The 17,468-nt window shown below is 43.0% G+C and overlaps 1 protein-coding gene across 1 annotated transcript in view; it reads right to left on the bottom strand.

Moving 5' to 3' along the window:
* The window catches only part of SCN11A (sodium voltage-gated channel alpha subunit 11), a 92,792-nt gene that overhangs the window by 50,033 nt on the left and 25,291 nt on the right, over window positions 1-17,468 (bottom strand). Inside the window, exons 5-13 of the mRNA XM_058657032.1 lie at window positions 16,845-16,939; window positions 13,753-13,911; window positions 12,980-13,046; window positions 9,952-10,093; window positions 9,181-9,378; window positions 8,179-8,361; window positions 6,213-6,342; window positions 4,745-4,983; window positions 1,334-1,504 (exon numbers count right to left, since the gene is read on the bottom strand). Of these exons, the coding sequence (XP_058513015.1) occupies window positions 1,334-1,504; window positions 4,745-4,983; window positions 6,213-6,342; window positions 8,179-8,361; window positions 9,181-9,378; window positions 9,952-10,093; window positions 12,980-13,046; window positions 13,753-13,911; window positions 16,845-16,939 (1,384 nt within the window). The remainder of the gene's footprint in view (window positions 1-1,333; window positions 1,505-4,744; window positions 4,984-6,212; window positions 6,343-8,178; window positions 8,362-9,180; window positions 9,379-9,951; window positions 10,094-12,979; window positions 13,047-13,752; window positions 13,912-16,844; window positions 16,940-17,468) is intronic.

The raw sequence follows: 17,468 nt of genomic DNA, 5'->3' as shown, positions 1-17,468 counted from the left end.
CCCACCTGTCCCACAGCTGTATTGTTGAAGTGAACAGTTCGCTTGGCTCTGCAGGCTCACAGCTGGAGCAAACTTGCCTCATGATGAATCCTGCCTTGATTATTACCCGTACCAGACCTAGAAGAGACTCTGGACCTGGGGTGTATGAGTTGATGCTAGAATGAATTAGGACTTTGAGATTACCAACATGGAGGACCACTGGTGTTTAGACAAAATCAACACAGATAGTTCATAGGGCCAATTGTTATGCGTTAATTAAAAGTAATTTAAAAAGAAGAGAAAAACAAGGATTTTAAATGTGTTTTTGTGACAGCAACATAAGTTTTAAGGGACTGGGGACTGAAGACTGTGATTTAAATATATCCTCCATACCCCATGTTGGAATTCAATCACCACTGACGTGGTGTCGAGAGCTGGGACCTTCAAAGGTGCCTGTTTCATGAGTTAGTTGTCCTGATGAAGCATAAGGTTTGGACCCCTCACCCTCCCATTTTTTTCTCTTGTACATTCCTTCTCACCACATCATGATGCAGCACAGAGCTGCTACCAGAATAAGCCCTTGATTCCTGGACTTCCCAGGAAGTCTAGAACTGGAGCTTCTGTTGTTTGGCACTGACCCTGTCTACAGACAGTATTCTGCCACAGCAGCAGGAAGCAAACTGCCTTAGGTTTGCCAGTTTCCCTCGTGGATGTAACTTCTCTGTAGTTTCCTCTCTATACCCACCCTGAGCACCATCGCATTTTGCTTTGTGTTACGATCATGTCTGATCCAGTCTGATGCCACCCTTGGACTGAAATCTCCTTGAGGACTGTCACTTTTTTACTTTTGGGCTTACCTTGTATCAACGTGTATTAAAGACAGTTTTTAGAATACCTCCACAGAAGTGAGTGGAAGGCAGACACTACAGGGCAGGCATGTGATGCTGGCAGTGATGAAAAAGGACCTTGTTGTAAGACCTGCACCTGCCAGCATCACTCATCTCTGTCCTGGGCTTTGTGATCCTCACAGTTATCAGTGAGCCCAGATGTGTGGGTGTTCGCTTCAGGGCTCAGGGGAGAAAAAGAAAGTTGGAGCTTTTGTGCACAAAGCATGGGGCAGAGTCCTGACCCTGCAAATGCAGCTTTGAATTTGGTTTCTGAAAGTTTCTGTCAGATCAAAGATGGGAAAAGGGCCATTTGTAAAAGGATCTTCTAGTCTATTAAAGACCTGAACTGGAGGGGGAGCAGAGTTCTGCTTCTGGGATTAAAGGAGAATAACTTGAAGCTTAGTACAAGCTCACTCAAGGCTTTTTCAGCTGCCTGGCTGGGTTATAGAGTAAAGGAAATGCCTTACCACTCGGAAGGAACGCATGAATGGCAAGCTTTGCTGTACATACAGCACATCTACAAGGCTCAGAAGAGCAACCACGCAGTCGAAGATATTCCAGCATTGGCGGAAGTAGTAGTAGGGGTCAAATGCAATGATTTTGAGGCACATTTCCACTATAAAAACGATGGTGAAAACCTAGTAAAACAAAGAAGAATGAGAAAACAAAGTTGTAGACGTGGCTATAAGCATGGTGTGAGGAAATGACAAAGGTTAAAGAGGAATAAAGCATCAGTAGGGCTCATGGGATATACTCAAAAGACTGGGCAATAGGGATATTTATTGTGAGAGGTGACTCTCATGGTGCCTTGGTTCTTCCTCTCCACCCCCATGTGTGGTGCCCGCCCATCACCACCAGGAGAATAAATGACATCATTTCCCATCCGGTGGAAATGAGGCCAAGTAGTTTTCTTGACAGCAGAGTGATAGGAAGTGTCAGGCAACCCTCCTCTGAATTGTGTTTAATGTATCCATTAAAGCTTCCAAGTATAGGAAGAGGATGGCAGACACAGGAATCAATAGCCCTACAGAGCAGGATCTAGAGGAACACACCCACCCACGAAATCACAATCCTTGGTCAGAAAACAAAATTTAAACATTTCTTGAAAGTTAAAAAGGGATTCAAAGTAGACCATCAGAAACATCGTCTTGTGCAACATAGAATTTCCAAGCAATTCAATACGTGAGGAAACCATAGGTTGGTTATGGTGGAAAGAAGGATTTAGTGAATCTAAAGACTGAGAATTAAGGACTGAGCACCGCAGAACAAAAACGAGAGGTAAGAGCCACAACAAGCTCCAACTTGGGTGTTTTTTTCACAGACAAAAGTGAATTGTTTTTTCTTTGGTTATTAGGAAAATACAGGCTTACAGTTGTGCAGAATATTGAGTAAGAAGCAGACAAATTAAAATTAAATTTATCTTCTATATCCTTGCAGAATATAAAACCACAGCGAATAGCACATTCTCTATTACACATACATACAGCGAGTGAGAGAGAAACACAAATATATGTAAATAATAAGGTAACACACACACAAAAAAGAGATAAAACCTTTGACTTATCAGTTACAACACTCTCTACTCTAATTCTGTGGAAGACCCAATAAATGATTATCTATCCACACTGAAGTAATGGGTTACCTGGTTTTATTCATTTAAAGGGCAGAGAAACAGTGACACAGAAAGATCTCTCATCTGATACTTTAGGTTCCAAATGTTCAAAAAAAAAAAAAAAAAAAACCTGTGACTTAGCTGGGTTAAAGCCAGATCCTGGGACTCAGTCCAGGTTTCCCATGTCGGCAGCAGGAACCCAAATACTTGGGCCATGATCTGCTGCCTACCAGGGTGTGCATCAGCAGGAAGCTGGAATCAGAAGTGGAGAAACTATGACTCAAACTAGACTCTCTGTTATGGGTGGTGGGCCTGCAAGCAGCATCTTACCTGCTGTGCCAAACATCCCCAGAGCATCTGTTCTTATAAGTAATTTATTGATTTACTCTGTGTCGGAAACATGCCTAAAACTATATGACATGTGTCAAAAATAAAAACATAGATGAAAATAAATACAGGATTGACACTTTTTTTTAAATCAGGGTGGGGAAAGAAAATTCAAGCTTGTCTTCATATGTCCCTGTGAAACACTTCTACCTACCCCTGCTGGCAGCCAGTACCTTGAAGAATAGAGCTGTGTCTGTTCTGTTTGTGGATTCATCTCTGCCCTTTTGGACTCTCCTCCTATTGTCATCTTTAGTTTTGAATCTGGCTCCACAGCATCCCTACACATTTTAGAGGCCCTGGTTTTTCCAAGCCAGTTCTATTGCCACATATGGATTCTTGTGGGGCTCAGGGTACTTGACTTATTTGAGGGAACCCATTTCTCAGCTCAGCTCCCTGGTACTTGACAAAACAACTTCTATTCTGGTCCATCCATCACATGGGGCAGGCTTGGGTGTGGTCATGGAACTCAAGACTGATTCTGAAGAGGCAGAAGCCATGTCCTGTGGACACTATTCTGCTGCCAACTGAAATGGTGCTGTCAAGGGAGAGCTGAACCTACCGGCTTGCAACCCAGAAGACCGGGCCTGTTGGGCAATCACAGCTATGTGCTGGGGTCAGTGCGCAGCAGGAAAGCTAGTCTGACCCACACATTTCCACAAGACATTTATTCCTAAAGCACTATGAGAAAGAGAACTTTAATGCCAATTGTGTGTAAGGAGAGCCCCTCTGCCTTTTTCTCCTGTGGTTTAACTTCATCTTTGCTCCTCAAGGGAAGGATGTGGAACTGGATGGGACAGCTGCTTTCTCTAGTTTTGCATCAACCTCAACGTTCTGCAAGGGGCACTTTTGTGAATGAACTTCTAATTCAATAGATACAGCATATTCTTTTCAGTATAAATATTACAAATTAGATACAGAAAGTACAAGAAAGAAAAAATCCAAAAGAAGAACATCAAGCAGATATACATATATCCACTCATACATACTTAATGCCAGGAAAAATCCTACAGTGTTTAAAAAAAAAGTGTCAGCTTTGCTGGGAAATTAAATGAATCTTTTCTTTTTAAACTTACATTTTTCTTATTTTTTGGAAGTTAAAGGGTATGTATTGTTTTTTAAGACAGGAAAATAAATAAACTATTAAGATGAAAAATCTGAACCGATCATTCATATTCCTTATTCTTTAATCTAATGAGGGTAGAATATATAATGGGAATTATTTGTTGCTTCTTATAGTTTAGGAACTAATTTTCCATTGAGAAGAATATCTTTCCAGGAATCGCAAAGTAACCAGCACTTGAAAAGTCTTTCACAGTAGTTTTCTCAGTTTAACTGAAACTTAGAGTTGTTAAAGGGAAAAAAAACCAACATTGAAGCAAACTCAAATCCAATCACTCCCTCTCACACTGCCTGCCTGCTTGTCACACCTTCTCCCACGAAGGCAAGCATTTCATGGTTACCAAGACCTGCCTCCTCTTTTCAAGGAGAATGATGCTAGCAATGGGAGCTGCATCTCTTTATGACAAACGGTGTCATTGTTATACGTAGGGTTGGGGACAGCAGCAGGATCATGGCGGTCACTAACACAAGCCTCTCCATTTGGCAAACATTTCCTTGAATATACCAGAGTTGACATTTTCAGGTGTCTATTTGCTTATAGATTGCCCCTGGAAAGCTAAAGAGAAAATCTCAGTATACTACAACACAATGACAGGGCCTTGGAAATAACTGGAATGCACTGTGTGAAAATAAAGTCATGGCAGTCATCTCAGACCTCTATTCCATGCAAGGGGACCAAAAACTTGGGTTATTGTAGACCACTGATCGTATTTAGACTTTGAAAGGCTTATAATGCAAAAATTTTAAAGTTAGAAATTACCAAATTCCCTATATTCAAAATGGTTTTAAAATTCGTGTCCATCTCATGATGTTCAAGGGCCAAGAAGACAGTGTTGATGATGATACAGATGGTGACAGTCAGCTCAGTGAAGGGGTCGGTCATCACGGCCTTCAGGACAGTCTTGATGCGTAGCCACTGGGGGCAACAGTTCCACACCAGGTATTTGGATGCCAGGTTTTCTCCACATGGGAGGCAAGGCTCCTGGGATTTTTCCTGCTCTGAAAAACAGTGAAGGAACAATTGAGGAACTGAGTTAGCTCTAGACCAGTCTACCTGCTGTTTTCCTGCCCATGATTCCCCAAGGTCAAGCTGGTCAAATTGACCAAATTGGGCACTGACTTGTGTAGCCAGAAAGGTTCATATATCAATCACACTAGAGAAGAGATCACTTCCAGCATGTAACCAGAATGTTCAACAGGAATGTCGATCAAATTTTGACTTTTTGAGTACTGTACCCAGAAGCTGGGCCATGTTGTCAGAGATACCAAAGTCGAAGTCATGCTACCGGCGAACCTGTGAGAAACAGATACATGCCTACACTAAAGCCTCTGAAGACAAGTCTTGGTGATGCCTGTAACAGGCACAGGAAGTGCATGTGTTTGGGGGAATCTTTTTGCTGCCAAGGGCCAAAAAAAAATTAGGTAGTTATAATATCATTCACAGACCATATAAAATTATCAACTTAAGATTAGGATGTTATAGCTTATCTGAATTTTGAGTCCCATATGTGGTTGCCTTGGCAGGGCCAAACTCAATAATTCTGTGGGCCCTATAGTGGCCTGTAGGTTGGACATTCCCCACCCCTGGTTTAGGGGAAGTAGAGAGAATCAGATGGAGGCATCTGTTGAGTACAGAAAGCACTCCATCAGCTAGTTGAGTTCAGGCCATAAAGGCCATTTGATTTTCCTGGCAACCTTGTAGGGCTCATGCCTCATGCCGGCCAAATGAGGTGATAAAATGGGCACAAAAGTAAGCAGAAACCCATCTGATCCTTCTCCTGAGCAGCAGTCTTCCTACAGGGCCCTACCTGCCATTAGCAGGTGCATCAGGTCACCCTAACCTGTCTACATGGATCTTTTACTACGCATGCTCGATTCCTGACTCCAACTGCAGCAACAAGTGCCATTTCATGCAAACTTCCTTAGCTGATGCTCATTGTCACCCTGATCACCTTTCTTATGGCCTGGCCTGCTTAGGAGGCCCTGTCTGTGCCACGGGTCTAAAGTTCCATCATTATTCTCGCCACCATCTAAGTGCCCGTTCAGAGGGGTCCACTTCATGCAAAGTGTTTCGTTTGTAGATTCCAGAGAAACAGCAGTCATCACTATTTAAGGGAGACTGCATTGGGCTGGTTCCAAAATAGCCTCCTTGGTAGAATGCTTCTTGGAGATGGAGGAGAAGAGGAATAGAAGCTGGGCATGCCAGTGGCCAGGGAGATGGAACTTACCCTGCATGGTGATAGTGATGATGCTGACAGCACTCAGGGCCCTCTGCCTTTGGAGTGCATCTCCATGTTCATCAAAATAATCCTTTGACAGATTCTGAGATAGGCGCTTGGTTTGCTCTAGGAGGTGTGGCTGTAAGAGAATGCATGGCAGTCCTGCTAAAGGCAATAGCAGCTTTTCATTGAAACTGTATGAACTATGAGAGCACTCAACATGTTCTAAAGCTTGCTAATGTCATCTTCCTAGTACCAAACATTTCACTTTACTTTTACAACACAGAGATGCTGAGTTAGCTCAATGTTTTCTTCCTTTTGTTTTTTTTTTAAATTATGTTTATTGGAAAGGCAGAATTTCAGAGACAGAGAGGGAGAGGGAGAGAGAGAGAGAGAATGCCTTCCATCTGCTTGTTCACTCCCCAAATGGCCACAATGGCCAGAGCTGAGCTGATCCAAAATGGGAACCAGGAGCTTCTTCCAGGTCTCCTACATTGGTTCAAGAGCTCAAGTTCTTTGGTTACCTTCTGCTGCTTCCCCAGGCATTAGCAGACAGCTTGACTGGAAGTTGAGCAACTGGGATTCAGTGCTCTTACAGCATGCCAGCAACACAGGTTGTGCCTTACCCCACTGCTTCACAATGTTGGCCCCCAATGTTTTAATTCTTTATTTTTTTATTATTTAAGAGTGAAAGAAGGGCCCAGTGGCGTGGTCTAGCGTTAACATCCTCGCCTTGAATGCCCCGGGATCCCATATGGGCACCGGTTCTAATCCCGGCAGCTCCGCTTCCCATCCAGCTCCCTGCTTGTGGCCTGGGAAAGCAGTCGAGGACAGCCCAAAGATTTGGGACCCTGCACCCGGTGGGAGACCCAGAAGAAGTTCCTGGTTCCCAGCTTCAGATCGGCATGCACCAGCCGTTGCGGTCACTTGGGGAGTGAATCATCAGACGGAAGATCTTCCTCTCTGTCTCTCCTCCTCTCTGTATATCTGACTTTGTAAAAGTCTTTTTTTTAAAAAAAAAAGAGTGAAAGAAGATTAACTGGTTCACTCCTCCAATGTTTGTAATTGTGGGTTGGGCTAGGCTGAAGCCAGGAGCTATGAATTCAATCTAGTTCTCCAACATAGGTGTTAGGAACTCAACTACTTGAGCAACACCTGCTACCTTCCAATGCGCACATTTTCAGTAAGTAGAAATAGGTAGGGGAGCCAAGATTCAAACCTGGATACTCCAGTATGAGATTAGAATGACTCAAGTAGCATCTAAAATGCTAAGTTAAACATATTCTTACCCAATGTTGAACAGGCAAATAGAATACACTTCCTGTATGCACATCTTTGGAGTTCTAGCTGTAGGAATTCAATTTTCTCTGTGCTTTATTTCTTCTCAATAAAAAGCAAGCATATGTTGATTTTCCCACTCTTATTTTCTATACAGTCCACTGTATGAGCAGAAATCTCACTCTAGATGAAAAGTGACAAAACTCGGGTTCCTTGAAAGCTCCTTGTAAGCCTGATGGTATTTGAAGGTTGTTCTGCAATCAGAACCCATATTCTGTATCTTCTGGCCTATTTCATTCACCAACATTCTGAGTTCTTTATGTGTAATATTCAGACTCAGTATTACTTGGTGAAAGAGCAGTGGTTTTCAATGCTACCTGAAAATCACTTGGGTGCTGAAGTTCTCTCTGGATGTGGAATTCATAATGAGTTCACTGAAAAATTGGCAACATTCTGTCACCAGAAAGTGACTTCTTCTGTAAGACAGTGACTTCAGTGTCTAACTGTGATTCTGTAGAGTAGGAACCATGTAACCCTAGTATATAATAGACAGATGATAACACTTGCAAACCTTTATTTACAAAGAGTGGATAGCTGAAAAACCTGCAAGGATACATGAGATTGTGCAAAGATCAGCGGGTGGATAATGAATGAATGAGTGTGCTGTAGTGTCACTGGACCCTGGGACAAGCTTTACCTTTGGAGTAGGGTCTTCGTCAGACTCTGATCCTGGAGCCTGGTGCTTGTTTGACTTCTTTGATTCTCTTACGAAGAAGGACTTCCTTTTCCTGTTACCAAAGATCTTTCTCTTCTTTGGAGAGAAAGATGAGACTTCAAGGGAATTAAGTGAGCTTCTGTCCATTCCCATGGCAACCAAAGCCTTGATGAACAAAGTAATTAATGGAAAATTATATTTGTCCATGAAACATTGTATGCTTCTACTGACCCTGGCCTTCATGCATGCTTTCCCTCCTGTTCTCCATTTAGAGTGCTCACCTACTGGAAACACAAAGCTTTACCAGTAGTTGTCTGGGGAGGGGGAGAACATGAGATGCAGCCATCAGAGGTGGGGTTGGCCGCTCCATCTCTGTACCATAAACCTTCAATCACAGACTGTTAGTATGTACTAGGCACTCGATAAATGCATATGCCATATGATGTGGATTTATTATTACAGATTCATTATTAGCTTCCCACTGACCAGTCTCTTTAGAGGATGGGAAGGCGTACAAAACATTATCTTGCCATGAAAATTCTAAGCTTCATTTGGAAAATCTGAATATACCAAAGAGACCCTCAGCGTGGCCTCTAAAAACCACAGGTATTTCTGGAGCAGAGAGATTGTCATTCTTGTGGTTCTATAGCCAGCCCTCCCTCCCAACCTTAGGCCCTGGATACAATCAGTTATACATGGACACTGAACAGAGCCTGGACTCACAATGGAGTAATTTCTCTAACCAATAATTTGAGAGCTGTCCTCAAAGACCAGGCTTTAGAAGGTCAAAGAGTATCAAGACCATTTCCTCAAGATCCTTCTGCCTGGGAAACTCTGAGCAAGAGACTGGTATAGTCAAGTAGCAGGAAGATCATCAGGAGAGAATGTACTGAGGTCAGATCCTGGGACGTGGACTCAGTCCTCAGGCATGCCACCTGCAGGGTCTTCCAGGGTGCCCCCAGCCCAGCACATCTCACCATCTACCTCCTTTTCCTCCCTTAGCAGCTTCTGGGCTTCCTGAAACATCTTCTCCTTGGCCTCGGTCTCTGCAGCCACGTTCCTATTCTGTTCCTCATAGGCCATGGTGACAACGGCCAGGGTTAGATTAATCAGGTAGAAGGAGCCCAGGAAGATAGTTATCACAAAGAAGAAGACTGAGTAGAGTCCAGTGGTGCGCAAAACCTGCAAGGGCAGAGCACGCAATGGGACTGCAACTCCTACATAGAACCGTGCCTGTCACCTCAAGCACAGGCCCCACAGTGCATGCAGCTGCCCCCTATGTCTCTGCTGAGTTTAGTTACTCTAGCATCTTCTACAGCTTCCCCCGGGCACCCAGAGGCCCTGGTGCTCCATCTGTCAGTGAGAACCTTAACGTGGGAGGCTTGATGACTTCACCATCTACAGCTTTCTGAAAGAACTTTCAATTTACAGTAAACAAAAGCCAGAGAGTGCTAATGACAAAATGCTAGGCAGTAGCAAGACTGGAGAGGAGGTAATACTTGTAGAAAGAGGAACGCATTGTGGGTTTTTTTCCATCTTTCTTCAAAATATTATATTTATAATTTTTGTGACATGTATAGCAAAATTTCTAAAGCAAAATTTGATAGCACATCTGTTAAAGATGAGCAATCTATGACTAAAGTGAGGTTTTAACTACATATAGATGGTAGGTTTTAGCTCCATAATAAATAGATAAGTGATGGGTGGAGGAGGGAGAGAGTGGGAGGAAGAAGAGAGTGACTCTAAATAGCTCACCTGCTGATAGAGCCTCTCCCAGGAATCCTGAGTCATAAGCCGGAACATGGCAAGAAAAGACCAGCCAAAGTTGTCAAAATTCGTGTAATTATAGTCAGGATTAAATTTGGTGAAGTTACATGTATATTGTTTGGAACAGGCACTAGATGTTAGAAACAAGGAAACAGAAAAAGGTTGCATTCTTTGCAGCCAAGCTTTCTCCACGCAGCAGCCCCATGACCCTATCTCCTGGCTCACACCAGAAGGTCCTCTGCAGAAAAAGGACAGTCTTGATCTTAATGTACCTACTATGGACTCTTTCTCCAATGACTGATGGGTACAGTTATATTAATGAATTCAATGAACAATTAAGTGTGGTGAAATAGTGGGCATGGAACAGAAAAAAAAAGGCACATGGTGAATGCCATGTCTTTCTCTCCTCAGGTTGCCCTTTGTGCCACTTTCTTGATGAAAAAGTTAACAGCACTTTCACCAATTCTCCAGATGTTTCAATGCATTCAGGAGCGCACAGATGTCCATACACAACTTTTATCACACATAAGTGGGAGTCTGACTTCAAAACACTCTTGCATCTTGCTTGTATCCTGGAACAATTTAGCTAGGAGGCATTTCATACATAAGCATTCAGGAATATATTTCTTCTCATGTTTTAGAGACCTACAATTTATTTAACTGCTCTGCCAAATTGTGAATTTTTGAGTTTCAGAGGTAACAGTCTTTTGTTTCTATCAGCGTTTGGACAATGGATAACTGTGCACATGGGTCTTTGTCCACTTGATAAAACATATATCAGTGAGTGTATCCATAGGACACTTAATTTTTAACAAAAAAATAATTTACACACATATGGTTTACAAATCACAAGCAGCAAAAAGCTTGTAACCAAACCCATTGTAATATCCCGTAATTGTGATTTACAGACTCCAAATCCAACTAGGGTAGTTCTATTACTTCCATAGCTCTAGGCTTACATTGTCATCTGATTTCTTTATCATCACAATCAATGGATAAATGTGGTCAAAAGTGGAATTCTGGGGTGAAAATTATTTTCTATTAGAAATATGAAGGCATGACTAAGCTATTATCCTGTCTCACTCTTGAGAATTCTAATGCCATTTTAAGTTTTGTTCCTTCATAGGTGACATTTTCCCTTTTGATTTTAAGGTTTTTGCCCTCAAATATCACGATAATACTGTTACCATGGTACTTTTCTGTTTGCTGTACTGGGCGCTGTGAGACTCACACTCCTTTTTTGTTCCTTAAGATTTAGTTAATTGGTTAGTTAATTAGTTAGTTAATTAGTTAGTTAGTTAGTTAGTTAGTTAGTTGAAAGGCAGAGTGACATAGAGAAGGAGATTCCTGTTTGCCTATTTACTTCTCAAATGCCCTCAACAGCTGTGGCGAGGCTCCGTTGATGCCAGGGTCTGATACCTGGTCTCCTGTGAGGGTGGCAGGGATCTAAGCATTGGAGGCAATACCTGCTGCCCCCAAGGTGCACTAGTAAGAAGCTGGATTGGGAGCACAGCAGCTGGAACTAGAACAAACTGCTTTGATATGGAATGCAGGTTTTCCAAGCAGACTGAGTCTACTACATAACAATTCCTGCCCTGACAACCCAAGATCTGCATTTTATAAAAAGATTTATTTGTTTGAAAGAGTTACAAAAAGAGAGGGAGAGATAGAGATCTTCCACCCTCTGGTTTACTTCCCATATGGCCACAGTTTCCTGGGTTGGGCCAGGCTGAATCCCAGAAGCCAGGAAATTCTCCTGGGTTTTCCACTCTGGTGACGGGGCCTAAACACTTGGAGTATCTTCCATTGTTCTTCCCAGGTCATTTCTAGGGAGTTGGATCAGTGTGGAACAATTGGTTTGAGCCAGTGCACATATGGGCTGTGTTCTTAAGGAAGTTCTTTGAGAATTTCTTCACCAATTTCCTTTCTTTTGTGTTTTCTGTGCTTTCTTTATGGAACTTCTACTTAGTCACAAATTGGAACTTTTAGGCCTACATTTGTTCTCCTAATTTCTGTTTATGTTCTTTATTTCTAATTTCTTGGCTATTTCAACTTTATTTTAGTTATGCTTATTTTGGCATTCATACCTAATTTCTAAATCACCTCTGTTTTATGACTTCTTTTTTTTTTTTTTTTTTTCATAAGTAACCATTGTTTAACTGTGGGCAGCATCTCTTTTGATTTCACCAAGGACCCTACTCAAGGTTTTTAAAACCCTTTTGGGATCTCAGAACTTTCACTTTGCCCATGGCCACTTTATCTGTTCCTTTGCTTCAGCTTTCTTCATAGCAAAGGTTGTCTCTCAATGTCAGATGATCCTGGGCAGCTCAGTTGCTCTAATCAGAGATGCTGACCCACAGACTTGGAGTTGGGGATAGGCAGAGTGGAATTCAGCAGTGGTAGGCTCTGCTTCAGAGCGACAACTCTATTTGTGATCCACAACTGTATTTGTGATCTAGTTGGTACTCAAGTGAGTGGCAAAAGGAAGCAGTTCACATGCGCTTGCAATAATGCAATGCCCTTGAGGGCTTGGCAGCGTGGCCTAGTGGCTAAGGTCCTTGCCTTGATCCCATATGGCCGCTGGTTCTGATCCCGGCGGCTCCACTTCCTCTCTGTCTCGCCTCCTCTCAGTATATCTGACTTTGTAATAAAAATAAAATAAATCTTTAAAAAAATAATAATGCAATGCCCTTGAATAGGGAACAATGGCTTCATGGGACTGAGTGATTACACCCTGTGTGCCTTTGAAAGTCTTGAGTATCCAACTCTATCACGTTGAAAGAACCCAAGGTTGTAGCAGGGTTTTTATAAGCTATCAGTTCAACAAAACTGAGGGAGGAGCTTCCTTAAAACTTGGAAATAGTTTTAGCTGAATAACAGACGTTTAAACTGGCTTACACGGAAGAAAGAATTAGTACCATAGAACTGACATCCATGCCTTCTCTAGCCGTGAGGGTCCCTTTCCATATGATTCCATCTAGAGTAATCGTTCTTGGAAGAAAACAAAACCTCTTACCCTTCACCCATCCAGAAGCCACACATTCTGAATTCTGTAGAATTTTCTTTTCTTTCAAAACAATCCTCTGATAGAGAAAAAAGCCACAAATTCAGATTTTCAAAACACTGAAAGGAGCAAGACTAGCAAATACATCAGAGGGTACTTGAAAACGGATGATTTTAAGCTCTCAACATGATTATAAAGTTGCTGTCCAAAGAGAAATGGAGGTGTAATCCCTCAGGCAGTGCTGAGAGGAAAAGAAGGAAAGGAATATGGGAGGGGGTAGCAGGGGCATCACTGTGCACATATTGCCTCCCGGTGTGCCATAGGCACAGTGCTGCTGCCCAGAAAGGCTGGAACAACCTCAGTACATGACAGACATGAGGGTGCATGGAAAAGGCGTAACCTTGAGCTCAATGCAGAGACAGTGGGTGCAGAAGGAAAATACTCAAAGAGTGGAGCTTGGAAGATGTTGCTTCCCCGTGGCCAAATCTAGGCACTCTATGCACTTCTGTAAAATATGACAAAGAAACAGGCCAGATTCGAAATGGGAAAACATGGGAACAGGCATTGTTTTTATGGACATGGCTTTGGGCTTTTGCCTGTCCGTGAAAACCCAAGTAAAGTAATGAAATACATCTGCTTGTGTAAACAGCACGGTGAAGCCTTCGCTGACTCCTAGGGGACGTTGTGAGTATGCAGGGTTTCTGAGTGGGAATCAGGATGAATCAACCATTCACAAACCAAGGCATAGAAGGTGGCATAATTATGCTTACCATCAAATGGATCACGATTCTGGCACTCAGCACTGACACATTTCAGGCTCAGGTTTCGCATAAAGAGCTGCTGACCTACCAGGGCAAAGATGCTGAGGAAAAATATGATGAGGAGCATCACATTTAAAAGCTTCTTAAAAGAGCGCAGCAAGGCCCCCACAATGACCTTCAGACCTGTGGAGAAGGACAGGCATAAGCAGGAGAACTTCCCACCCCCAACCAGAAGTGACAGTCAAGAACTGCAGGCTGGAATTGGCGGTGGGGCTGCTCAGCATTCTGGTATCTTGTGTTCTTGTTTGAACTGTGTGTCACAGAGGCTATGTAGTGTCAATGCAGTCACTCCCACTGAGACTTGACCACTTTGTCCCTGCCCTATCCAGGCTAAGGAGGAAGTGAGGATACCACATTGACACAGGCAGAACTTGATGACAGTGAAGTGAACTTCCCGCTGGAGGTCACAGACAGCATGAAAGCAAAAGGGAGGCTAGATCTAGATCTGTTGGCAAGTATATCATGAAGTGGAGATACATTATAGCGTGCATCTCTGCTTCTGAATAAAATACGGACTCCCAATGAATCTGCTAAATATATATTGACAGGCCCGGCGGCGCCCTGGCCTAGTGGCTAAAGTCCTCGCCTTGAAAGCCCCAGGATCCCATATGGGTGCTGGTTCTAATCCCGGCAGCTCCACTTCCCATCCAGCTCCCTGCTTGTGGTCTGGGAAAGCAGGAGAGGATGGCCCAAAGCTTTGGGACCCTGCACCCGCATGGGAGACCCGGAAGAGGTTCCTGGTTCCCGGCATCGGATTGGCGCGTACCGGCCCGTTGTGGCTCACTTGGGGAGTGAAACATCGGATGGAAGATCTTCCTCTCTGTCTCTCCTCCTCTCTGTATATCCGGCTTTCCAATAATAATAAAATCTTTAAAAATATATATATATATTGACAATAGAATGCTGGGGTTTATACCATTCTCTATTCCTACAATGTCAGGATACATGTAAATAGCAGAATGATGGGCTTGTGACTGTTATTGGGGACTAAGCTATTGTAATAGTATAGGAGAAAACAGTGAGAGGAAGAGGGTGGAGAAGGGTGGAAAGGGAATCCCTGAGCCTAAAGAACTGTATCATGAAAAATAAAGAATGTATATTAAAAAAGCAATATGGCTGGAGAAACTGTGGGATGCATTCTATGAACAGTTACAAATAATTTCACAAAAATCAGGATTTTCTCTCATTGTAACTGTTGCTTAAGATTTTTTTGTTCTGTTTTATTTTGACTGTCATTGAGGATGAGCTACATTTTTAAGGGACACCATCACTATGAACTTAGATGAAGTTGGTTAAAATCATAAAAGGCTTCTTGATTCTTCCCATGCATTGTTTCAGCTTGTGTGTCAGTTACTTGTAACATACATAATTTGTCCAGAGTTGTAGTCTGTATTTACTTGTTTTGACTTTCCCCCGCCAAGATAAAACTATAATCAATGAAACAATAACCAACATGTGCATAGCTTTTTTGTAAATGTGCAGTTCCTCCATATTATGAAAACCATTTTTGCTCCAAAATAAACTCACATTTTAAATTCTATTTTCCTGCAACTTTTTGAAGACCCATATGTACTCAAAATCCTACCTCACATTTTTACCTAAATGTCTTGCTGTCATGTCAAACACATGCCCAAGCAGCAGTCCCTAATCTGACCATCAGGCCTGCTTCTTTCACAACTTTCTCTGCCTCAGGAGCCATTCCTCCTCTCCACTCACCCCAGCCAAAAACCTTGGCATTACCCTGGACTCCTCTCTTCTGCTCACATCATGAACACTGTCCAATCCATCTATAACAGACTCTTCTTATTTCCATATCCCATTCACACAATCTGAACAACTCTAAGACAATCCCATGATCCGAAAGTTCCACTATTCCTGATTGGGTTTTGGCCTCTTGGGTCAGTTTGGTTTAAGAGAGGTGAATACTTTGGGATTTGAGATGCCAGAGATTTTTGGCTGGGGTTGGGGGAGGGACACCTGTGCAAGAGGAGGAGCAAGGAACAGAAATCATTAGGAAAGGGGAAAGACGGCAGGATTGGAGAGGAAGAACCTCAAACTGTAGTGTAGCTATGAGATACTTCTTTCCAGGAACTTGGAGCACTGAAGCAGTTAAAAGGAACCCAAGGATTTAGAGATGGGTCCACATTAGTACAACTGCTATGCACTAGTGGCACGAATGCAACAGTGAATCCAAAGAGGTGACTGCTGGGACTATTAATGAACTGTGATGTGTTTCTATGGCAACCACTATGCCTCCTACTCTGCCTTCTTGCTTCTACCACTGCTCCCCGACTTTCGTTTCTTCATACAGCTCTGGAGACTGCTGTGTGAGTCTTCTCTCAGCAGTACATCTCCCCTTCACTCCTTTGGTCCTACCAACACCCTCGCCATCTCCTGCCCAGCAGTGCCCACATCCTTGTTTAGTCCTGTCTCCCAGTCTCAGATGCTTTTTTCTGCCCATGTGCGTGCTACTGTTCCACCAGTTTCAGCCCCTTGTTCGTTTCTCACTTGCTCTGTGACTCCTTCCGGATGCTTCGCAACCTGCTTCCCCCAATCTCTGTGGTCTCCCCTGGCCCTCGTGCTATCTATTTTTTTAACTGTTGTTCTTTTCTGTGTTACATGGCACCTCATTTTTTAAAAAGGTTTCATTATATTTTTCATGATAGAGTTCCACAGGTTCAAGGATTTCCCTTCCACCCTCCCCACTTACCCTCCTACCTCCACTGTTTTCCCCTATGTTATTACAAAAGTATGGTCCACAGTATGTAATTTACAAATTCAAATTCGTGATTGTTGCATTTCAGTGTCTCCAGCCCTCATCTTTGAACACCAATTCTGTAGGGGCAGGTGGTCCTTGGTCTTACAAGCAGACTTGAAGCAGCTAGCACAGGCCTGGACATACTAGGTGTTAAATAATTACTGGCTGAACCATCAAGTAACTGCATAAAGCATGGCTGACTGGTTTGTTTGGGGGTTCCACAATGACATTTTAAGAAATTTAATGATAGAACATTCTCTCCAGCTAAGAAGCAGTATTTAGAGTTAGAGTGACTTACCTGAAACCACAGAAATGGCTTTTAAAGCTCTGAATACTCGGAAGGTACGCAGGGGCAATAGCTTGAGGGAGATGTTTGGAAAAAAGGATATGATCCTGCAAGATAAAGCAGAGAGAGAGCCCAGGCCCTCTCTGTCCTGGGGCTGTACCACACTCCTCCAAACTGCCTGGATTCTTTGCCCACCATGGTAAACTCTGTACCTCTCCTTCCCGTCCCCACCTTCATCTCAGCTTCTGAGAGTCTCAATGCCCATTAGCGTGGCCCATGGACTGCACAGGAGACTGTGCCACTCTTCAGTGTAGGCAGAGGTAAGGATTCATTGAAACAATCAGTTGTAGCCACATCCAGTGGGAATAGAAATCTATCCACACTGTTTTTGACTGATTGGTAAGTTCCGAGTCCAATACATTTGGCTAAAGTTTCCCAGTCACTACATGGCTATGGCTGGATATGAACCCAGGACTTCATTATGTAGAGTTCACACTCTTAACCAATGCTCTACACCACCTGTCTGTAACGAAGAGAACACAGCCATTGGACAAATGTAAAACTCTGAATTTGTAGCATTTATCTCCAACAACTTGTGTGAATACTAAATAGAAAAGTATATGTGAGGTGCTTAAC

This window comes from Ochotona princeps, chromosome 30 (genome assembly GCF_030435755.1).
Source record: "Ochotona princeps isolate mOchPri1 chromosome 30, mOchPri1.hap1, whole genome shotgun sequence".
In the NCBI taxonomy this organism is placed as follows: Eukaryota; Metazoa; Chordata; class Mammalia; order Lagomorpha; family Ochotonidae; genus Ochotona; species Ochotona princeps.
The sequence above is the reverse complement of the archived record's forward strand: the minus strand, read 5'-3'. Positions and strand labels throughout refer to the sequence as shown.